Source organism: Pimephales promelas, chromosome 19 (assembly GCF_988280905.1).
Source record: "Pimephales promelas chromosome 19, fPimPro1.hap1.1, whole genome shotgun sequence".
Lineage (NCBI taxonomy): Eukaryota > Metazoa > Chordata > Actinopteri > Cypriniformes > Leuciscidae > Pimephales > Pimephales promelas.
Genome location: NC_142787.1, coordinates 25,493,155 through 25,516,900, shown reverse-complemented (window position 1 = coordinate 25,516,900; position 23,746 = coordinate 25,493,155). Strand labels below are relative to the sequence as shown.

Genomic DNA, 23,746 nt, shown 5'->3' with positions numbered 1-23,746 from the left:
AACCATAACACTAAATCCAAGTTTCAGTTGATTTAGGAACAGAAAAAGGTAGATAAACCAATAAATCAGCCGGTGTATCACTATTTTAAAAACTGTCACAGATTCAAAAAAACACTCAGAGTGTGAGTCTCCTGCCAAAATGGATGAGCACAGCACATTTCTAAACAGAAAGGCCATCAATCTACCTCAGTTCCTAAATATGATGCGAGTAGTTACAGCTGACACGCTCACCAAGCAAGTTATATGACCGTATAACCCAAAACGTGAGAAAGAGTGCATGGGTGGAGAATCATCCAGCCCAATGAGTAGTGCAAGCCTTTTCAAAAGGCACTGGAGTGTACTGGAAAATAGAAATCATCCAAATGTTCAAAAACACACACAAAAAAAGAGCACAATCCAAACATGCAATTACTTAAAAATCTATTGAAATCTACTGCTGTTGTAGTTAAAGCCACTATTTGTGGCATGTGTAAAAGGCACCTAGTGTTAAACCGATAATAGCAATGCTTATTAAGTCCTTGTATTTCTGCTGGCATTACAACCTTATTACATAATTTAATCATTCTGAAGGCACTATCTGTATCTGAAATATCCCTTAATACCTTGCATTTCTGGCACATATTTTTGGCATGTGAACAAACAAACTCAGTTTCATATGCTTGAAAGAGCCAAACAATGTGTGGTGTTAGTAAAACACGACTTGAGGTGTAACACAAAGCCAAACTGGCTGACTCAAAAACAAGAAAGAAATATATTAATTTTAGAAGTACACTATATGAGGTTTGGTGTACATGCATGCTTCAGTGAGAGCTGCAAACTGTTCCTCCAGAGCCTCCTGCTCCTGAAACAGAGGCTGGATTGTTCTTTCACACTTCCTCGTAGAAGGCCATCTGAGCCATGTAGGCAGAATTTCTCTGCAACCGACAGACACGAAAGAATAAGAACATTGTTACATTCTTTTGGTGAATGTGAACTATTTCATGAAAAGTATTGGGGAAATCACATCATCCTTCAGAAATCATTATAATATGCTGATTTGGTGCTCAAATAACATTTCTTATTATCATCAATGTTGATAACAGCTGTGATGCTTTAAGGAGTAGTTCACTTTTAAAAAAAACTTTTGCGGGTAATTTACTGACCCCCATGTCATCCAAAATATCCATGTGATTCTTTCTTCAGTTGAAAAGAAATTAAAGTTTTTGATGAAAACATTCCAGAATTTTTCATATAATGGACTTCAATGGGAACCAAACGGTTCAAGGTCCAAAAGACTGTTTCAGTGCAAACTGCAAAATGCAAACTGTTCAAAGGGCTTTATGAATAAGGGTCATATCAAGCGAAACGATAGCTCATTAAAAAGCTCAAATGGGTGATTTGATGGGTGCGTGAGTGTTTCTTACATTGCTGTGGGGAATATAAGGAGGTTCTGCGTAACTCCTGAGGTTGTAGATTCCAGCCTGTTGCTGCTCTTCCAGCTTAAGGGATTCAATCTCTGATTTGAGCTCCTTCAGCTGGTCTTGAAGATGTTTACTCTTCTCCATGTACTCTAGCCTGAGACACACAAGAGGAGACAGCAGCTCAAATCCACCTTCGTTTTTCAGTAGTTTTTCAGACATAACATGATAAAAGTGCGCACCTTTCTCTCTCAATCTCCATGGAAAGTCTCTTCATATCAGAGTCTTTGAAGTCCATTCGGATGGAGCCGCCCATGTCTAGAGCCAAATCTGGATTCTCTGGCCCAGTGGGTGGAGGCGGGCTAGAGTATGCTGCTATTAACTGAGCACATGACAACAAATGACATGTTTTAAAAGCATTCAATAAACAGCAGAATACTTTTGATTCACGTCGTAGCATTATTACAGGATATGTTGTTTTGGTGATTTCCACGAGTTTCTGCTTTGCCCTCCGTTCTGCGTCTTTAGCTTCATTCAGATCCTGTTTCAGGTGGTCTGCCTCCTTCAGTCTGACAGCCACAAAAACAAGACAAGAATTCAACTTCTTTAACTAAAAGGCTCTCAGTGAAACTGGATTCTGATTGGTCACAGAGAGGTCAAATATTTGAGTATAATAACTGAGCATTTTTCAAATGTATTATTTCTCGGTGTAAAACCTTTTTTAATGAAGAAAAATTGAGAGCAACTTTAAATATAAAAAGTCTTTATTTACTTAAATAATTAGTTGAAAACTTGAAACAATGTTAATTATGAGAGAATAACTGAAACCATTGTTTTCATTTATTTTGTTAATATAGTTGCACTTATGTGTATTTTCCAAAGAAAGTATTGAGTAATGTAAGGTAACTACATGGGTTAAGGTTAGGTTTAGGGGTAGTACCTAAAACCTAACCTTTATAATTACTATAACAAATACTTGGGGAAAAGGACTGTAAAATAAAGTGCTACTGTTAATATTTATATAAATATTCAACTTTTGAATTAAAAAGTGTGTTCATTAACATAGTTTTTGCAAATAAGTGATGAAACTTCACTGGTACTGGTATCAACAACTGACAAATGGCCCACCTCCTCTCTGATTGCTCAACAAGCTTAACCGCCAGTTGTTCTGCTTCTCTCATCTTCTGCTCCATCAGTCTCTTCTCTTCTTTGGTTTTGAGGGCTGTGACCTCCAGCCTCTGCCTGTCCTGTTCTGCCTCAGCAGCTTTGTGAGCCAGTAGTTTGGCCTCCTCCTCTGCGATCTGGGCTTTCTCCGCCAGAAGGTCGGCCGTCTCCTCGGAGCGCAGCTGCAGAGAGGGAGACCAATAAGAGAGGCTTACGGGATCAAGCTCAGGGAGTCTCAATCAGAGCATGGAATTCTAATGGGAGTCCAGGACAATCTGCAGTTCAGCACAAATTTACATCTGGACCACATGCTTTTATACTGCTGGGGCTCTGAGGACATATATTACAAGCTGGCAGGGAAAAGAGAGTGAACTACTTGACATCACTCCATTTCTAGCTTAGCAAAACCCTCACTAGAGCTTCATTGGCCATTCGAGCCTCGTCCTGTAGCTGGAACAGACGACGCTCCATCTCTTCTTTCGCCCGCTCCGCTTCCTCCCTCATCTGCTTCTCCCGTGCAAGAATTTGACGCTCAACCTAAATATACACACACATAATAGCCAATGTGGAAGCGATCTGGCACAAGATAATACAAGACGAGGCAAACATTTTAATATAGATTATAAATGATACAAACACAAATGACAGACCTTTTTCCTGGCCTTCTCCTCTTTGGCCTGAGCCTTCATCTGTTGCACCTCTATGGAATCCACCTTCCTCCTCCTCATGAACAGGTCGTGGTTCCCGATACACAACTGTAATATCTAACATATACAAATGACATGAGCAACTATTTTGATAGGCTATTACAGAAACACATTTATAAAAGCAACTCACCAGTTTGTTAACTCTAAGCTGAGATGAGTAGAATTTAAAAACTTCCTTTTTCTTGTCCAATGGTTTGATAGTAAACTGAGAAGAGAGAAAAATAAGGTATGTTTGAACAATCATTTTGTCCCAATTTTGGATTTGATTTTAATTTATGTTTTTGGCTCTCCCAACCTCCTTCTCGCTGTACGAAATGTTTCGGATTCCACTCCATGGGAAGGATTTGTTGGGGCTGAGCTTGCTGTTGGGACAGTAGATGTGAAGACCCTGAGCATCAACTCCAAGAAGCAGCTCTGTGTCCCTCTTATTTTGCTGTGTAACACAAAAGTAGCAGAGATTTAAAGGTATAGTTCACCCAAAAATGAAAATGATCCCATACTTTACTCACCCTCAAGCCATCATAAGTGTTTGTGACTTTTCTTCTTTCAGCCAAACATAATCATTGTTAAATGAAATAACATCCTGGCTCTTCCCAGCTTTGTCATGCCATTGAATAGTGAATGAGTAGTGATGCACACGATGTGAAAATTTGTGGCTGATACCGATAATCAATATTAATATTACTGTTATGGCCGATACCCATATTTACCGATGTCGATATCTCTGTATAGAAAACACATAGCGAGGATTAGGGCCGCACTATATTGGTTAAAAAAAAAATCATATTGGGAAAAAAAATTTTTCTGCGATTATAAAAAAAAAAAAAAAAATTCACACTTTACAATAAGGTACCATTTATTAAAGTGTAGTTAACCACATTACTTAAAATTATTTTATCAATTAATATTAGTCAAGCGTTTCATGATGTGATCAATTTTATTTCATGAAAACGATATACATCACAAACTATTTTTGTTATTTTCTTTACGACATGTGGACAAATACAATATAGCGAAGATGTGAATTAAACAGGTACAATAGGTTTATTTAACATGTAGTTAGAAATAGTACAGAAATTAAACAATCAATGTAAAAAAACAAATACTACACAGTCTTCACTCCATGAATTAAATATACATTATTTTCCTTTAGGAGCAGTAAGTTACTTTCCCTTTTGTTTGATTAACATTAATGGCACAGAAATCAGCAGGTTTATTAGGCTTCTGTCAATTTAAGACTGAAAGCACAGATCCAATATAGTGATACTCATCCACACCTAACTGTTTACTTTCACATAAGACATAATCTGCTGTGAATACTCCACAAGGCATTTTGATATATTTATGTGTATCCATATTTGTAAATAAAGAAGCTGCTTTCTGTGCGCACTTCAGCAGCGTGTCCGTCTGTGTGAGCACCACATTGAGTTCTGATTGTGTTCGGCTGAAAGAAGAAAGCCATACACCTAGGAATGGCTTGAGGGTGAGTAAATAATGGGATCATTTTCAAAATCCCAAAATCTACGAAAATATACCAAGAGGAAATTGTTCCTTCAAAATTGATTTCAAAGTCTCAGTTTTGAGAAGCATTCATTTTCAAAATCCCAAATGTAGTGAACAATCAGTTAGTGAGAGGTTAGCTTTCTTCTTCCAAGCAGTGTACAAATGGAGAAATCTTTTAATAAAGGGAAAAAAAGAGACTTACTGTAATAGAAAAGTAGCTAACTCCATACATCTCTAGATCCTGTGCTATTTTTAGATATTCCATCTCAGCCTCGTCCCTACAAAAACAAAATAAATGTAGCGTGTATTTCATGTTGAAGAGAATTTACATGAACGCAACAGGATATGCACAGTCTTACCTTGTGATGCTTCTGTGTTCAGCATACCAAGCGGTTATCTTCTCTTCCCACATGTCAGGTGTCATCTGATACTGCATCAGCACCTGGAAAATAAAACACATAAATCAAAAGCAGAAGTCATTTTAATGAATGGAAATGTTGGTTGATTCTCAAGTAGTGCAGCCTTTACTCACTCTTTTAGGCAAGAGTTCATCTTGAGCTAAGAAACCTGGCTTGTGAAAGTTTGGATCATAGTCCCCATACTACAGAAAAAAGACAAACAAATATTAACATTTAATAAACACTATAAAGCATTTTTGCATTAAACAATAATATAGAGACCTACCTTGGCTTGCACAGCATATGATGCCAAAAGAACAGAGGCTTCTGGAGAGCAAAATATCTCCTCATCTAGTATCTGCTTTTTGACCTTTGTAAAGAAACTTCATTTTAACTCTACATTAGAAAAACTCTGCTAAAAATAAACTAGATTAACGTGTAAATTGCAGGTTAACCACCACAACCAACTAATGTGTAAATTAAAGTGCTCAATATGTATATATTTAAAAATTTCTGTCTCAAATCAGTCGTTTGTCCTTGGAGAACTTGTGTAGCCTCACACCGTTTTTGATGTATTCGTACATCCCGCACAAAAACACAACAATAGTTAACCATTTTTGCTAGCTAGGTCTCCAATATAACGGCTAGCCTACTTGCCGTGGAGCATAGACCACCAGGCATAGACAGTAAAAGCTTGGAGTCCCTTTTATGACATCACGCCCAACCAAGTGGACGAGAGGGGCGTGCTTAAAACCACTGTAAAACGCAACAACTTTTCATATTATATGCAGCAATTTGGTATTAAAAAACATTTTAAAAAAACAATTGTGGCCGGTTCTTATCTTTATGTTTAGTAAGCACATTGCATTATCTTTGTAAAAAAATTTACCTGCAATTTACACTTTTTTACCCAATTATTGCAACACCAAAAGAGGATTCTGTAACAAAAAAAGAGAAATCATGCTCAATTCACAAGAACAAGTCCCACATACTTGTAAGAAGAAGAGGTGCTGAGTAATTTCCTGAACAAGCTCATCCTCAACTTTCTCAGGGAAGAATTTGGCAAGAAAATGAAATGTTATCGGAGAGTCCTTTGGAACTTCTTGATCCAGAACCTAGATGGATTTAAAAAAACAACAAACTCATCAGGGTATTCCTCCTATATTACTGAGAACTTGTTCACACTGCTCTGCCACCACATCTCACCCGTTTATCAGGCTTCAGCCAGGCATAAGTGTCTTTCACTGTGTATCGAAGGCCAAAAAACCAGGTTTCCCTCAGACCGATGGTTCGGCACACCAGGTCAAACAAATCTTTCCCTTTCCATTTGACCTATAAGATGGAGATAAACATAAAAACGTTATGGTCACAAAATGGTAATAAAGGCCACAGAATTAAAAACACATAGGTATGCATGTTTACCTCACAACTGAACTCCATTTCAGCATCCATAGTGCTGACTTTGACTTTAAAAGTCTTTGGTTGCTTCTTTTTTAGACCCAAAATCGACATTGTGACTTCCTAGGCACCTGCAAACATCCAACCAACTGTCAAATAGTCACGTAAAAAATATCCCCTAAGACCCCGTCATAGACAGTTTATCAGGCATTTGGGGGAGACACAATAAATTATAATATGTTCCTATGAAATATGAAAATGTTACCAAGTTGTTGCCTAACTCCCATTGATACACTCATTACAAGTAGCCCCAAGAACACATTAATATGCAAAATTAGATACAATGCATTTTCCCCAATTTGTTTCGCTCCAAACTATGTACAAAAAAGAAACATAAATAAAAATAATTTAAAAAAAAAGTTTATAGTTCTCAGAACAATATTTTACATTTTGAAAATTTTAAAGTTAAGGACGTTATTATTCATAAAGCACATTTATATATATAGGTAGGCCTATTATTAATTAACTTATTGCATGCACTATCAAGAGAGCAGAGCTACTTTCACAAGGCAGATGCATGAGACCGCAGGTAAGTCTCTAACACACGCTAATAAATTGTTTGTTTACATACAATACTACGTAGATTAATTACTTCTATTCATTTTCACGGTTCATATTGTTAGTCTTCACCCTTTTTGAGTCAGATTTTACACAGTCTGCCATGTTATAGCGAGCTAGCATGAAGAATACGACTTCACAGAGTTTGTGTTTCTTTCTTATATCCTGACATACAAAGTTACCTAACGTTACTCTTCTCCGTGTGCAGCTGCACAATTGTACTTTAAACGGTACAGAAATCATTTGCGAACGTTTTTTAAAGATTTAGGAATGAAACCAGCTAAATAACAATAAGTTAACGTTACCTTGAATAGTTTGTGTTGAAACAGGCCCAATCCACGTCTTGGAGTTTCCAGTCTTTTCGATAACCCACAACAATGCAAACCGTATTTGCTTCGTTCCCCTAACGTACATGGAAATCACTATAAATGAAACGGAAAGGGTATAAAACTCTTAAAAATCGTCCATTTTTCTTATTGAACCAAAAGTTGGGCGGTTCTGGAATATAAATCAGATTTTTTCTTGAGTAACGTTAACTTAGAATGTGTTGGATAGGGAGTTAGCACTTAGCAGCACTTTGTTGTTTATTCTCTTTGCCGCCCTCTACCGGTACCTAGAATAACAGTTTAAAGAGATTGGATTACAGTGATTTGATTTCTGTCCACTCTCTCAATGAATAAACTGCATTTGAACGAGGAACTGAGGCTTTTTTTTTTCATTAAGTTTATTAAAGGAGTTGTTCACTTTAAAAAAAAAAAAAAAACTTTTGCTGATAATTTACTCACCCCCATGTCATCCAAGATGTCCATGTATTTCTTTCTTCAGTCGAAAAGAAAATAAGGTTTTTGATGAAAACATTCCAGGATTTTCTCCATATAATGGACTTCATTGGGAACCAAACGGTTCAAGGTCCAAATGAGAGTTTCAGTGCAGCTTCAAAAAGCTTTAAACGACACCAGACGGTGAATAAGGGTCTAATAGAAAAGTCTTTTATACATTTTATGATCAAATATTCTGTCAGAATCTCAGTTTGCGTACGTTGGCAGATCGATATGTAGATTACATATTATTGACATTACAATTTTGCGTTTTAGAAGAAGATTTTATCCAAATGTAAAGAGACATTTTAACCGTTATATAAATGTCTCATGAAATGTTTATAGTAGCCTATCTCTTGAGGACATGCATCTGTATCATTTTCTCTAAAGGAATGGCGAACAGCCGTCGAACCTTTTCTGATGTGAGGAATAAGATCCTGTCGGCTCATAAAAACACAGGAGCCCAGGATAAGGTTGGCTTCTATGATATCTGGGCTGAGAACTATGAGCAGGTAAACTAAAGGGGGCAGTAGGCTAATTTTTCTAGTACTTTTTTGAAAACAATCTCATCTGTAATAATGTTGCTTTCTCAGGATGTAGCGCTACTGGATTACCGTGCCCCTTTGTTAGCGGCTGAGTGTGTGAGCTCATTTTTCACAGGTGACAGAGAGAAGGCCACTGTCCTGGATGTGGCCTGTGGAACAGGCCTGGTCTCTGCACATGTAAGCATTGCTTTATTTGAATGCTGGTGGGCACAACAGAATGTGATAAGCTTGCTAATGCACAGAGTGATGTCATTTATTTTCTTAATCCCATTTGTTTGTGAAAAGTTAAAGAAAATGGGGTTCCATCACTTTGTTGGAGTAGATGGAAGTATGACGATGCTGGAGTTGGCAAAGAAAACTGGACTTTATCAGGAACTTAAGCAGTGCCTGCTTGGTCATGATGAAATTTCAGTTGAAGCTGGTAATGAATCATTATGTTTTGGGCTTTTACTGTCTAAATATAACTGATTCATTTGTATTTCCTCATTGGTAATGTTTGTTTTAATGTAATTTTTATGTTTCAGACTTTTGTATAAAAAATATATAAATACAAACCATACACATTAATGTATATTGTGTAATACTGTATACTGCAATGTTATTAAAACCAGAACTTTAATTGTTAACATTAATCTGCTCAATATACTGCTGGTTTAATCTATAAGACAATCTCCACATAAAGAATCCACATTTTGATTTCCCAAGTTTAGCTGTCATAACTAATCATCTGAATCATAAAACATGCTTGAGTCTTTTGTTGATAATGATATTGATATTTAAATTGATTAGCTCTGTTGCATTTTTGACTTGATTCTCTCCTTTTGTCTCAGAAATATATGATATTGTTATAATTGTTGGAGCTCTAAGTGTTGGGCATGTGCCTTTTACAGTCATCAGAGAGCTCTGCGATGTTACAAAACCAGGTAACTAGTTGTGCATTTCACATTAATAACCGGAAATACATGTAGTTAAACGCATGTTAAGTGTTGTTGTTGTTGTTATTAAAGGGATCGGTCACCCAAAAATGAATATTTACTGTTTATTTACTCACCCTCAGACCATGCAATATATAGATGACTCTTCAGTAGTACAGTAGAAGATTTTTAGCTGAAACCGTGGTCCTCTGTGATTCATATTATTGAAAGTCAATGGGTGCCATCTCAGTAATTTTTTATTTTTTTTTAAATACCCATGACTCCTGACAATACATTGAGATCTTAGGAAGTGAAACGATCAGCAAAAACAATTTAACAGCAAATTTTCATTTTTGGTGAACTATCCCTTTAAGCAACTTTTAAGCAAGTGTTTTAAGTTGGTCTAATTCAATATGATGGTTTAATTGATCTGATGTCATTGTTGTAGATTTTGTATGCATATAAAACGTGTACATTTCAGAGATTCTTCCTCAACTCCTTCATTCTGTGTAACAGGCGGCTATGTGTGCATGACTACTAGAGGGAACGCTGATAACTGGCAGTACAAGGCTGAGCTGGAGAAAATGATCAGAGCACTTGAGGAAGAGCAGAAATGGAGCCGTGTGACTGTTGTTCAGGTGGAGGAATGGGAGAGAGCTGTTTCAGAAGAGGACAGCGGGTACATTCCTGGTGCCATTTATCTGTATCAGAAAAGTTTATAAGGTCACACAAGGGCAACCCAGTGCTAGACCAAATCTGCACAGTAATCCACACACAGCTATTGTACTACAGAATTCTTATTCCACCAGCAGGTGGCAGCATTTTTTTATAAATTATAAATTGTTTGAATAGTGCTTTTGTTCCCCAGAGAAGCACCTGGAACGAAGAGAAGTGCCAAAAACATGATCCATCTATGTATTTTGGCACTAATTTTTTTCACCTGGAACTTGTACACAGTGCAGTCACTTTAAGGTTTTTGTTCAAGTAAAGTCCATGAAGCTAAAGGATTTCGTGAGAAAATGTCTGAGGTGTATCGTTTCAAATCTACCATTCCCCAGTTACATCTAACCTTTCAGTTTGCCACTCCTCGATACTTCGACCGCTAGACTTTTGAAGCTGCCATTTCCGTGACATAAACAAAACAGAAAACACACTATGTAGCCTACGGTTTAGATTTTTTGAGGACACATTCCAGTTTAAAAGGTTGTTGTTATGGTGTTATGATGTTGAAATTGCATTATTCTATATGTGCATACGGTATATCAATACCAAACAGAGACCCATTTTATTTTATGTCATTAAGACAATATTTCAATCACAGATAGAAATAAATGTAGGCTACATATGTAAGCAAATAAACACATGAAAAAACTCCACTGTTTATTTATTAACTTGCATTCTAGAAAAGTGTAGAACTGTCTTAAATCACAGTGTTTTGACTGGACAAATATTTTAAGGGCATACTTGAAGGCATTCGGGAAGTGTTGACTTTATAGGCATACTTCATGACTTGTAACAGCTTATACTTAGGTTTTAAGCAATAACAGAAGAATATTGAGATTTTTGGTTGTTGTTTTTATATGGTAAGCGTCACTAGCACACTCCACCGTCTTTTTAAACATACTGTGTCCCGACAACATGCAAAGCGTTATTCAAAACAGATACTTTCTGTTGAACCGGTTTGGCCGTTTCATTCAGGGCTTGAGCTGACACAAGAATAGCTAACAATGAGGAGAGTGTTCCCTCTCTTGTAAACCAAACCATTGTACTTCTCTGTAAGACCACCTGTGTAGCCAAGGTCATAGCAGGACTTTTATATGACTTGGTTTCAACCAAAAATATGTTCATTTTAGATTCTTAGTTAGCAGGTTAAAACACACTGCATGAAACGGAATACTTTCCACAAGTTCGTTGAAGCTGCGTCAGTTATTTTTTTTTTCATTACAAATGAGAACACTCATTACTGACAGCCATTTTATTCATACATGATGTAAATAACATAATGAAAACATTTTCGCACATATTTATACATTATTTATTGCAAATATATAAATGTATCAAAGCTATTCAAATGAACTATAAAACAATAATAATCTTGACTGCTGAGGTCTGTGTAATCACAGTGCAAATCTTCATCTCAATTAGCTGTACTTACTAAAGTGCCTCAAATTCTCAAAAAAACAACAACTCTAAACAAGCTGCATTATCAATTTTATATAACAATATTCAGCCACTAAATTCATAACTTCATTTCTTCATTTGACCAGTAATTGCTCATTCACAGTGCTATGGTAGGTATATGACTGTCCGATTGTATGTAAGTCCATCAGTCAACACAGATCTTGCACTTTCAGTGTCTCCTTAATCAAATGTATGACTTTGGAGCACTTTCAGATGTCTAACTAAGTTCAGAGGGGCCCAGCAGAATCTGATCCATTCCATCACCAATCAGCTGGGACTGTCCACATGCTCCTGCCCTGCTCAGACTCTGGCATTGATTCGGCTCTGGCAAGCTGGGACTTTGTAGTTGATGGCCTGCTCTGGTGGGAGTCTGCAGAGAGTGGTCTGTCCAGATTCAGTGGAGCTTTCTGACTCCATTGGGACCTCACAGATGGAGTGGCACTCTGCCGTGACCTCACAGAGATGGGCTGCATCCTGTGCGAGCCCGCCCTGCTGGATCCTGCCTGCGAAGAGCGCACGATCAGGTACTTCACTGAAGGACCTCTGTCATCCTCTGTTTTGTCTTTGCATATAGTGGTGCATAACATTCCTCCACTCAACATGAGGACAACAGATGCACCCCAACCAACATAAATGGCGGCGCCAATCTCCCTGCGCTGGGAATCGCTCAACAGCGGGTCGTAAAACGCTTTAACCACAATGCCAGCCGACCAGGAGACAGGGACGATGCAGAGAATTCCGGCGACGATCAACGTCACGCCGGCCGCCGTGGCAACTCTGGCTTTGGATCTTTTGGAACTGTTCATGAAGATGGTGCACTTTCCTCCGATGAAGGCCAAAACAAGGCCCACCGCTCCTAAAAGGACAGACATCACCGTGATTGCCCGAGCGGCCTGCAGATCTGTGCCAAGCGCGAGCGTGGACTCGTACGGTTTGCACTGCATTTGGCCAGTGCTTTGTATAACGCAGCTCATCCAAATCCCCTCCCACATGATCTCTGAAGTGACAATGGTGGTTCCAATGAAGGCTGTCACACGCCACATTGGCATCATGCAGGACAGGAGGGCTCCCGTCCATCCCAGTAAGGCCAAGGCACTCGCCAACATGTGCATGCCAAGGGAAGCCATCTCGCTGGGGTTAAATGATACACGTCCACAGCTATACTGAGGCTTCTTCGTTCCTCTCACCGGTTAAAGCCTTTTTGAAGGCCTTGTTTCCTTCTTCACTCATTCCTGTCTGCAGCTCAGCTTTCACTCTGGTGACAGTGATGAGGAGTTTGTATGCTAAAGAGAAAAGAGAATGACTGAGGAGGCGTGTGCAGTTCAGACCATGCCTCCATTAGTCCGCTTGCTACCAGACTAACCAGATTCCTTGGACAATGGGCGGGTCATGTAAAAAGAGGTAGATGGGCAACTGTTTAGATGGAAATTTGCATTGGACTCCTCCTGAAAAGGGCTCAGGTGTTCGTGCGTCACTTGTATACACCACAGGGATCCAGAGGCAGTTTCGATCTCACGCTTTTTGAGCTTTTTCTGACCGCAGAGGCCGCCCATATATCTCAAAAAAAGTTCATAATTGATGCCATAATTATTCTTTTATGTTAAAAAGACCATGTCAAACCAAAAGTTCAGCCAAAAATGAACATTCGGCAATCATTTACCCTAATATCCTTTTGAACTCGAATGACTTTCTTTTGTCCATGGTACATGAAGAATGTTCTGACTATTCATTTGCATTGTGGACAAAAAAACAAAAACAAAACACTGATACATTTTTCAAAATATGTTCTTCAGAAGAAAGTCAGTCATATAAGTTTGAAATAACATGACTAAATGATGAAAACTATAACCTTTAAGAATGATTTCACTACTTTACTGCCATTTACGTATTTAGGTTGTAAAGCCTTTCTTTAAAGTGAATTTAGTTTTTCATTAATTGAATCTTAATTTTAATCAATCTTTCATCAACCAATTGCCTGGATTTAATAAATAAGAAGTAAATATAGTATAAAATAGATCATAACGAAACAGAGGCGCCGGCGGTTGAACTGGACTCTCGTCTAATAAATGAACTGAAACTCAGCGTATAGCCCAAGTTACTTGCCTCACAGACCTGATAAATATATAGAAAGCTTGAAATGTCTACTTTTTTTTGAACAGATCAATTCAAAACGAAAGAAAACAGACTGCATATGTAATCCATATGAAATGTGCATTTCTCTCTGGCTCGTTCACTTCTGCGAAGATCGCGAGTCAGCATCGTCACCTTCATATTTGCAGCCGACACTGACAAAGAAAGACTTGTTTTTTAATAAACAATTAAAATGTCTTCTTGCTACAGTATATTTTCATATTCATAATCATTATTATATTTTTGCTACATATTCATAACCATTACTTTTGCCACTTCTTTGTGGCAATTTTAGATACTTTATACTTTACCCTTACATGTTACATGAACACCACTGCACCAGCACCGAAAACATGATTTTTTTTTTCAAATCAAAAATTGTGATACGAACCAAATTGTAGGTTTGGTCTATCGTTACCTCCCTAGTAAGATGAGAAAGCAGGAGTTTAGTCGTTTGTCATGGTTGTAAAAAAATAGCCAAAAAACCAAACAAACAATGACTGTCTGAACATCTTTGCCAAGTGCAAACCAGTACAGAAGTAATCAATAAATTATCAGGCAGGGTCATGCATTTTTTCAGAATCATTTTTGAGGGTCATAAAAAAAAATATTGCTGGTGAAGGGAGGGTCAAGTCTTTTTTGACTACAGATCTCAAATCTCCTCTGGTAGCCCCTTAAATAAAACACGAACAGTCTCCTACTGGAAATAAATATGAGGTCGGTCTCTTCCTGTTGCAAAAAAACTTTAGAAACTCAAGCATATATTTATAAACAGAACATGTTTATGTTGACAAAAAACTTTACTATTTACATTTATTGATTATTTCTGAATATTTATAAATATATTATATTTTATAACACTTATATAACTTTATATTATGAATTTAATATTTTATTTAGGGAAAAACACATTCACCATGTTTGCACAGTAATATTTTTTATTAAGTACACATTGCTACATGTCATATGGATAAAAGTTACCAATTATAATATGAGGTAAAACTATGAAAATAACTTTCTGGATAATGACATAGTTTGATGACTGCATATAAAGAACAGATTAGCTACAAGCATGCTCGACATATATATTTTAATATATAGAAGAGAATGAACAGACAACACAAGTTAGATGAACTGGTATGTAATTTGTTTTCCAATGAAAATAAACAGAATCAGAAAAGTTAATTATGTCAGTCAATTATACACACAGTTCAAACATGAAAAAATGTCACTCTTCTTTTACCCCAAAACATACACAGATAATTGCAATGACAATAAAATAAAATGAATAAAATAATGAATAATGGAGTGGTGTCTTTTTCCCCCTTTTTTCTCAAACACTCTACTCTCAAAATATCACAAATGTCAATCGTTTGATTGAACAAGAACCTCAATATTAATCAAATTTACCAAACAATTTTGGCTATGGGTAACCATACACCATCACGAGTATTCAATGCTTTTCAGTGTTGATACAGTTTCTTATCAGTCTCTGTATTCATCTGTCAGTCTTGAGGAAAAGAAAAAAACTCAATAGTCTCTAAATGTGAATTGTCTCGCTACAGCAAGACTGGAGAAGAAAAGAAAGGATATTGTCCCCTTAAGATGCATTAAATTGATCAAAAGAGACTGTAAAGACTTTCACACTGTTGCAAAAAAATCCATTTAAAATAAATGCAATTCTTTTCATCACAGAATGCTGGAAAAATGATCATGGTTTCCACAAAAATATTGAACACATCATCAGTTTTCAAAATAGATTTATAGAAAACGGTTATTTGCGGTTAATGCAATGATATTTCGCAATATTACTGTTTTACTGCATTTTTATATAAATTTTGCCTTTGTGTGCATAACCCTAATGGTTTCCACATGCATTTCTTGAATTAATATACAATGAAAAAATATGAACACGTACAGTATGATGCATTAATATTTTGTGGCAATTGATGTTCCAATACTTCATTAAGCTTCATTTATTTGAAGAAATTACATTTGAAATTTGTAAGTAAATTAGTTCCTCTTCAACATTTTTTGTTTAGTTGATCTCAAACTTTTTAAACATAAGCTTTGCTGCTGTCCACAGACCTAGCTTGAGAATACTTCACATTCCTGGGAACATCCTCACTCGGTGGGCAAGAGCTGCAGAGGAGACCTCCACCCAGGAAAAGCAAGGCGGCTGAAGCCCAGCCGATGTAAAGTGATTCCCCGAGCTCCCTCCTCTGGCTGTCCATCAATATAGGGTTGTAGAAGTCCCTGATTATGGTGTTCGCGGTCCAGCAGACGGGAATGAGGACAAGAATTCCAGCGACGATGAAGATAACACCGCTGGCGATGGCGACCTTCGCTTTAGACGCCTCGTCTTCCACGAAGTTGGTGCACTTTCCTCCCACGATGCACAGGAGGACTCCAAACACCCCAGCGATGATGGCGATGATCACCAAGGCTCTGGCACCCTGCAGATCTTGAGGAAGTGCCAGCAGAGAATCATAGACCTTACACTGCATCTGTCCTGTGCTCTGAACCACACAGTTCATCCATAAACCTTCCCAGATGGTCTGCGAAGTCACAATGTTGGCTCCAATGAACGCTGTCACCTTCCAGTTGGGCAAGCCACAGATGACGATGCTTCCCAAGAAGCCGAGCATAGCCAGGCATATGCCCAAGATTTGAAGTCCTGCGGACGCCATGTTTCTTTACCTCTTGCTTTGGAGGAATGAATGTAAGATGAAGTTGGTGTTATAGCAGCCGTTAGATATGTGTCTCGGCCGTATGTAACACGCACTTTTGTCTAGGGGACGGCCTTTCCAGCTTGACTGGTTTCCTTCTACTGGTCATGCATTTGTTAAAAGAAAGCTGTAGAACCAGTTTTGTTTAAATGGACCCACATCAAATGCTGGAAATTGTTTTGCTTCAAAACTTTTTAACGCCTGTGTTAGGCCTTTGTAACTGGTGTCTGTATTTAACAATTAATTGTTGTTGGCGCAGATAGATTTAGCAGATTTTTTTTTAAGTTCATAAAAGAGGTAGCGGATTGTGGTGAGAAAGAACAGACAACACAAGTTAGATATGAACTGGTATGTAATTTGTTTTCCAATTAAAATAAGCAGAATAAGAAAGGGTCATTACAATGTCAGTCAATTATACACACAGTTCAAACATGAAAATTTCACCCAGAGTGCACTCTTCTTTTACACCGAAACACAGATAATTGCAATGACAATAAAATAAAATGAATAAAATAATGAATAATGGAGTGGTGTCTTTTTTCCTTTTTTTTTCTTAAACACTCTTCCCTTTAAAAATATCACAAATGTCAATCGTTTGATTGAACAAGAACTTCAATATTAATCAAATTTACCAAACAATTTTGTCTATGGGTAACCATAAACTATCACGAGTATTCAATGCTTTTCAAAGTGTAGGCCTATATCAGTTTCTAATCAGTCTCTGTATTCATCTGTCAATCTTGAGGAAAAGAAAAAAACTCAATAGTCTCTAAATGTGAATTGTCTCGCTAGAGCAAGACTGAAGAAGAAAAGAAAGGATATTGTCCTCTTCCTTAGGAGTTGTTGCCCTTTCACTGTAGTAGATTCTTTTGCCGTTGTAGATTCGAGTGGCTTGCCAACAAACTTGAAATTTCTCACAGGATATCACAATCCTCAAGAAATACAAAGAAAAAGAAAGATAAAACAAAAAACCTGGCCTGATCATGCACAGACCAGAACATGATTTCAGAAATAATTTCACATCACAGGTCAAAACAATCAAAGATTTTAGGCTAATGCAAATTACACAAATTAATCATCCCCATATACACCAATTGGCTTCATCACTGTCTCCTCTCACCAGTAAGCTGGTGTGTGGTGAGCGTTCTGGCGCAATATGGCTGCCGTCGCATCATCCAGGTGGATGCTGCACACTGGTGGTGGTTGAGGAGATCCCCCCCTTCTATGTGAAGCGCTTTGAGTGTCCAGAAAAGCGCTATATAAATGTAACGAATTATTATTATTATTATTATTATTACACATGTACCTTAATTCCAAGTAAAATAACCATTGAAACTAAACAAGATACCACACATATTATGCAGGATACCACTAACCACACTGAGCAGAAAACGGAAAAAAAAAAAAATAGACTATGTCTAGGCCACAAAATAATAATGTATAAAAGTAAACTAAATGTCTGGTCTGAGTAGAACGCATGAATTATGAGTATGTATTATGAGGAGGGCCTATTTATTATATTAAAATATGCAATAGGCAAAAATAATAAAATAACCATAAAATAATAATCATACGCATATTTGAATATTTTTCTTATACACCCTTTTTTAACAAGATTTCATTTGAATGAGTGAATTAATAATTTTTACTTTTAATTTGTTCGGTTCTTTGTTTAATCTCAAACAATTATTTTATTTTTATTATTAAGAGGTTTGTACACAAATGAACAAACTGCAAACATTAAACTTTGCAAACATTAAACTGCAAACATTAAACTCATAGTCTCCTAATCATCCCTATATACTGATTGACTTCATCACTGTCTCCTCTCCACCTAAGCTAGTGTGTGGTGGGCGTTCAGGTGCAATATGGCTGCCGTCACACATTGCACATTGGTGGTGGTTGTGGAGATTCCCCCTTCAATGTAATGCGATTTGGGGTCCCATAAAAAGCGCTATATAAATGTAACAAATTCTTCTTATTATTATTATGTTTAAAATATGATATATTTGGTGTACATGATGTACTAAGACAGGCGTCTATCTCTTTCCTGTGTGTGTGTGTTCATGCAAATAACTTAGCTTGGTATATGTCTTACCACAAAAGATATAATCAGCTCAGTGGTAGAGAACTTCTTGCCATATTTGGCTGTGTAAATGTTTTATTGGACAATATTACAGCCAGTGAGTTTTACCCACCTTCATGGGATGTAATCTTTTGATTTTTCTACACTTACAGCCAAATATTATTTTATGTATTCTATCCAATAGTCTCCTGTTTTATATAATTTTTCAGCTAAACCTGTTTTAAAAAAATATATATTATTTAATAAGTGCGGATTCTCTCTGTGGTCTCTGCATCATAAAAGTACATCACAAATAAAAAATATTGTATAAAAAGAGTTCAAAATCACATTCATTTTCATAATTTTATTTTACATACTATTTATTTGACATTTTCACTTTTCTGGTCACCTTTATATGAATTAAGATAAAATATTATAACACTAGTTGGTTACTATGGTAATATCTTGAAATAAAAAAGGTTGACATAACTGAAACATTGTCGCTTTATAGCTATAAACATCTCTGAACAAAAAACAGAACAATGCAAATCAGAAAACAGATTTAAGACAATTAAACCAATCTTGAATTCTTTCATTTGCATTTTCACATTTGCAAATGAATATAATTTATTTTTTCAGGATTATTGCAAAGTGAATAAAGTTATCATATTATTCATTTGCACAGACATTCAGGTGTTCTTTAAGGGTGATACTGCTCTGAATAGAGCCAGTGAGACTTTTCATCTTCCAGGAAAGAGAGTCATGTCACTTAAGTTCACGTAAGGCTTAATACGCACATCTGGTCAACATCTGTTGGAGTATGTGTTAATGAGCAGCCCTCCACCTACAATCAGCAGAACACCAGCCACCCATCCAACATAGATAGAAGCTCCCAGCTCTCCTTTACTCCCTGCTATTGCTTGCGGATTATAGAAGTCCACAATAGTGACATACGCCGACCAGCTGACAGCCACAAGGCAGGTTACACCTGCAACTATATAGACAGCACCAGCTGCTATTCCAATGTTGGTCTTTTTAAGCCGCTCTTCTCTGTAGAAGGTTGTGCAATCGGCCCCAACAACCGACAGTCCGATGGCGAACACACTGACAGCGATGGAGGCACAAATCAAAGCTCGAGCTGCCTGAAGATCTTGAGTCAGAGCCAGGACGGAGTCAAATGCTTTGCACTGCATGTGACCGGTGCTCTGCAGGACGCAGTCCATCCACAAACCTTTCCAGAAAACCTGTGCTGTCACGATGTTTGCTCCCACGAAGGCCGTCACTTTCCACATAGGCAATGCACATACTAGGATAGTACCACATAGGCCTAACACAGCCAGACATTCAGCCAAGATCTGTCGACTCCTCATCTTGTACGGAACACAGGCGATTCATGTGCAATGAAAAGAAGGAAAGCAACGTAGTTGAGAGCAAATGACTATTGACAAAATGAAAGCTCTTCCTTGTGCCTTAGGTATTGGTGTATTTGAACAAAGAGAAAGCAAAGCAAGGGGAGGAAACCTGTATCGAGTTTCCTGCTCGACTTGATTTTTTTACTCAGTCCACATTCATGGAAGAAGTACACAATTAACTATAGCCGTGGCTGCCCTTAACTCAAAACACTGCAATCACTAACTGTTTTTATTGATGACGTAGCCAATTTCAATCACAAATTTGAAATTCCGTCTTTAATTTCTCACCCTATATCATTCCAAACCTAATGCTGTTTATTTTTTTTAATGTATTGTTTCCATAAAGCAATAGTTTGTTGTCGTTGTCGAGCGTTACTCTTTTGGCGTAAGTTGACTTGCGTAAGGCCGTCTGCCGGAAGCTAGTTATTGTAGTCGTTAAAGTTTTAAATATTTTTCTTACACAAACGCATAACTTCACTTCAGACGGCTTTTATTAGCTCAGATGAGTGTGGAGAACTTTTATCATGGATGGATGCAATTTATGGACTTCAAAAAATATATACAGCCATAAGGCTGGGAAGAAACAGGACATTTTTAATATTACTCTGATTACATTGGTCTGGAAGAAGAATGTCATATACACCTGATGAGTTGAGGGTGTGTAAATCACAGGCTAATTTTCAGTTTTGGGTGAACGGTCCCTTTAACAAGACTATGCTTAAAAATGACAACAAAAAAGCTCCATGAAAGTATAGGCCTACAACTCTTATACACTCGCTGCCTCAAATTAAAAAGCCTACAACTTAAATTGACTTAAAAAACATAGTTAAATCTAGTAAAACTTATTAAAAAAGTTGAAAATTGCTTAAATTATTTTGATGAGTAAAAACAGAGTAAAAACAAATGTTGTCATAACTTCTTGATCATATCATTTTTCACAGTGGGTTTGAGACCACAGTCATTCTAGAGTGCTGAAATGACTTTTTTTTTGTGTGTAGGCCAACCCGGAAGTGAGCATCACCCTGGGTCTCTCGACAAAAAACCCAGAAGAATTTTTTCCACTGTTCTTTTGGATTAATCGCAAAAAAAAAAAGCTCTGTGACCAACGTTTATGATTCTACAGGTTTTGTTCGTCATGATAATCTTCACAAATTAGCCACTTTTATGAATTTTAAAGCCTAAATGAAATTGGCAGAAGTAAAAAGTCTTACTGTGTGTTGTGTGCAAAGCCAGCAACAGTGTCTTGCCACAAAAGATGTATTAAGCGCAATATGCCGAAACCACACTGACCACATTTCCATGGCATGTGACCAACTAAAGTTTGATTCCTCGCTTTGATAAACTTAACAGATGTAAAAACATTACACGAATTGAGACTGATTCCAGTCAGCAGAAATAAAGAGCAAATTAGGCCTAACACTCAAGTTATTGATTTCAGCGTCACACTTCTGAAGTTTTTAATGTTTTTATTTGGTAACGGATTAAAAATTTTCCTTGAAGAGTAATTTAAATAGTTTGCAAGTAAGCAACGCGATTATAAACGAGGCCGTAAAGCAGCAGACCAGCGATAGAGTTTAGTGATGGCCGGTTCGTGAACGAATCGTTCTTTTGAACCGGTTCTTTTTAGTGAACCGGTCGAACCAGTACACTAAATCGGACTGAATCGTTCGAAACAGTTCGCGTCTTGCGTCAGCGCTAAACCACAAGTTACTAAAGTTACTCACTTTCAGACATGCCTGACAGTCCCTCCGAATCGAAATAAACCAATATCCATTAGTACATTTTATTCAGTAACTCAAAAAGTTCACTAAACGGAGACATATGCTGGTACTGAGAGAAGTGATGAGCACGAGCAGCTGATACTGCGCATGCGTGTACTACCGAACGTACAGGTACAGCGGTCGGATACCCAGTACAGAACCGAGAACTGTTTCTTTCGGACACGTTCGACATATTGAGAACTGATGAGTTGATGAGCTGAGCATGCGTGCATTTTTTTCTGAGGGACGAAATGTACGTTTCCATGTCTTTAGTTGAACATCAGTAAGTGTAACAAAATAAAACATTTTGGAAACATGTTTATCACATTACTGTATCACTGTATTATTTTAACGATTGGAAATAATGATTGGATTCTAAAACTGTCAAACTACTAAACATTTATTATTATACTAAAAAAATATTTTCAGGAACAGCTCATTTAATTTCTAAGTAACAATATAAATCATTGATGTAAACTCTTGCCAATGTTTGGTGCACTGCTTAGTAAATGTTTATAATGTGTTAACATGACGAATTAAACATGTTTAATTCGTTATGTTAACACATTATAAACATGTATATACTGTATAGGCTACAGAAGGCTATATTGGAGACAGACATGCATCGATTTTTTAGTTTTGTCGACTGTATATTCAGGTTTCAGCTCAGCACACAGCTATGCTATGGTTCTCGAGTCGAGAACTGGTTGTTGCAGTTCTTGAATCACTAGTACAGAACCGAGAACTGTTTCTTTCGGACACGTTCGATACGGAGAACCGACGAGCTGGAGATACTGCGCATGCGTGATAGCACCGTCTCTGAACAGAACTTTCTTTCGGCCGGTGTCGTGCCAAGGTACTTACCCCTGAAAGGAAGTGTATCCCCGGTCGCGGGAGCGCGCACGCATTCAGCAGGAGGTGTGTCATTACTTTGTCCAAGATGAATTAAACTATAACACGTGAATTGTTTAAGTCATCGTTTTACTGTTGTTGTTGTTTTGTTTTTTTTTATCGACGAGGTTTAGCAAAGACAGATATCATGTGGCCCATCAAAAACTAATTATTTTGTGGGCAAACGATCTAGCTTCATGCACGGAATGGATCAATTCTCACGAGAATGTACTGAAAAACTAAGACGACCATATCGTTTCACAAGCAAACAGCCCGTGGATATAAAATTGTTCTTACCCCCCCCCCCTCCTCCTCCTTCCATGGTGAATTATTACCAAAATCATTCAATAATGCATTGCACTTATACATAGGCAAACAACGATTTTACCGATGATGGCCTATCATCAAGTGTTTTATTTTATGAATACTGTACATCATGTCTAATAACAGCAGTGAATATGAACACATTTCCTATTTCCTGACTAAAGTTATAGTGGGATACAGATTTTTTCAGACCGTATTTTCGACCTGCCAAAATATGTACCCCCCCCCTAAAATCTACAGGTGATGGCCTATCATCTAGTGTTTTATTTTATGAATACTGTACATCATGTCTAATAACAGCAGTGAATATGAACACATTTCTTGTTTTCTGACAAAAGTTATAGTGGGATACAGATTTTTTCAGACCGTATTTTCGACCTGCCAAAATATGTATCCCCCCCCCTAAAATCTACAGGTGATGGCCTATCATCTAGTGTTTTATTTTATGAATACTGTACATCATGTCTAATAACAGCAGTGAATATGAACACATTTCCTATTTCCTGACTAAAGTTATAGTGGGATACAGATTTTTTCAGACCGTATTTTCGACCTGCCAAAATATGTATCCCCCCCCCTAAAATCTACAGGTGATGGCCTATAATCTAGTGTTTTATTTTATGAATACTGTACATCATGTCAAATAACAGCAGTGAATATGAACACATTTCCTATTTCCTGACTAAAGTTATAGTGGGATACAGATTTTTTCAGACCGTATTTTCGACCTGCCAAAATATGTATCCCCCCCCCTAAAATCTACAGGTGATGGCCTATAATCTAGTGTTTTAT

At 37.3% G+C, this 23,746-nt stretch overlaps 5 protein-coding genes across 5 annotated transcripts; 1 reads left to right on the top strand and 4 right to left on the bottom strand.

The window, feature by feature from the left end:
• Positions 1–727: 727 nt before the first annotated feature.
• On the bottom strand, positions 728–7,764 carry nf2b (NF2, moesin-ezrin-radixin like (MERLIN) tumor suppressor b). Its single transcript, XM_039693621.2, has 17 exons — positions 7,491–7,764; positions 6,592–6,698; positions 6,376–6,501; positions 6,162–6,284; positions 5,456–5,539; positions 5,304–5,372; positions 5,131–5,213; positions 4,974–5,049; positions 3,564–3,701; positions 3,399–3,473; positions 3,212–3,325; positions 2,976–3,098; positions 2,526–2,743; positions 1,864–1,966; positions 1,640–1,779; positions 1,404–1,554; positions 728–914 (listed from the first exon to the last, which is right to left on the bottom strand). The coding sequence occupies exons 2-17, from the start codon at positions 6,679–6,681 to the stop codon at positions 867–869; spliced, it is 1,761 nt and encodes a 586-aa protein (XP_039549555.1). The 5' UTR covers positions 6,682–6,698; positions 7,491–7,764; the 3' UTR covers positions 728–866.
• Positions 7,085–10,353, top strand: mettl27 (methyltransferase like 27). The gene is made up of 6 exons (XM_039693623.2): positions 7,085–7,156; positions 8,394–8,515; positions 8,597–8,725; positions 8,834–8,969; positions 9,379–9,471; positions 9,979–10,353. Exons 1-6 carry the CDS (start codon positions 7,102–7,104, stop codon positions 10,182–10,184), a joined length of 741 nt encoding a protein of 246 aa, XP_039549557.2. The 5' UTR covers positions 7,085–7,101; the 3' UTR covers positions 10,185–10,353.
• A 1,035-nt stretch (positions 10,354–11,388) lies between these two features.
• On the bottom strand, positions 11,389–12,911 carry cldn30 (claudin 30). The gene has a single exon (XM_039693622.2). It carries the CDS (start codon positions 12,768–12,770, stop codon positions 11,904–11,906), a length of 867 nt encoding a protein of 288 aa, XP_039549556.1. The 5' UTR covers positions 12,771–12,911; the 3' UTR covers positions 11,389–11,903.
• Positions 12,912–15,823: 2,912 nt separating this feature from the next.
• LOC120494465 (claudin-4-like) lies at positions 15,824–16,583 on the bottom strand. Its single transcript, XM_039693630.2, has one exon. It carries the CDS (start codon positions 16,461–16,463, stop codon positions 15,831–15,833), a length of 633 nt encoding a protein of 210 aa, XP_039549564.1. The 5' UTR covers positions 16,464–16,583; the 3' UTR covers positions 15,824–15,830.
• Positions 16,584–19,284: 2,701 nt separating this feature from the next.
• cldn28 (claudin 28) lies at positions 19,285–20,036 on the bottom strand. Its single transcript, XM_039693993.2, has one exon. It carries the CDS (start codon positions 19,935–19,937, stop codon positions 19,371–19,373), a length of 567 nt encoding a protein of 188 aa, XP_039549927.1. The 5' UTR covers positions 19,938–20,036; the 3' UTR covers positions 19,285–19,370.
• Positions 20,037–23,746: the final 3,710 nt, after the last annotated feature.

What these genes read in the sequence shown, in the direction of transcription:
- nf2b (XM_039693621.2), bottom strand. Translation starts at nt 6,681, where the DNA reads ATGTCGATTTTGGGTCTAAAAAAGAAGCAACCAAAGACTTTTAAAGTC. An exon ending in TTTCGTACAGCGAGAAGGAG is followed by an intron (nt 3,474 to 3,563) that starts GTTGGGAGAGCC and finishes CTCTCTTCTCAG; the next exon opens with TTTACTATCAAACCATTGGA. An exon ending in AGCTTAGAGTTAACAAACTG is followed by an intron (nt 3,326 to 3,398) that starts GTGAGTTGCTTT and finishes TGTATATGTTAG; the next exon opens with ATATTACAGTTGTGTATCGG.
- mettl27 (XM_039693623.2), top strand. Translation starts at nt 7,102, where the DNA reads ATGCACTATCAAGAGAGCAGAGCTACTTTCACAAGGCAGATGCATGAG. An exon ending in GCAGATGCATGAGACCGCAG is followed by an intron (nt 7,157 to 8,393) that starts GTAAGTCTCTAA and finishes TTTTCTCTAAAG; the next exon opens with GAATGGCGAACAGCCGTCGA. An exon ending in CTGCGATGTTACAAAACCAG is followed by an intron (nt 9,472 to 9,978) that starts GTAACTAGTTGT and finishes TCTGTGTAACAG; the next exon opens with GCGGCTATGTGTGCATGACT.
- cldn30 (XM_039693622.2), bottom strand. Translation starts at nt 12,770, where the DNA reads ATGGCTTCCCTTGGCATGCACATGTTGGCGAGTGCCTTGGCCTTACTG.
- LOC120494465 (XM_039693630.2), bottom strand. Translation starts at nt 16,463, where the DNA reads ATGGCGTCCGCAGGACTTCAAATCTTGGGCATATGCCTGGCTATGCTC.
- cldn28 (XM_039693993.2), bottom strand. Translation starts at nt 19,937, where the DNA reads ATGAGGAGTCGACAGATCTTGGCTGAATGTCTGGCTGTGTTAGGCCTA.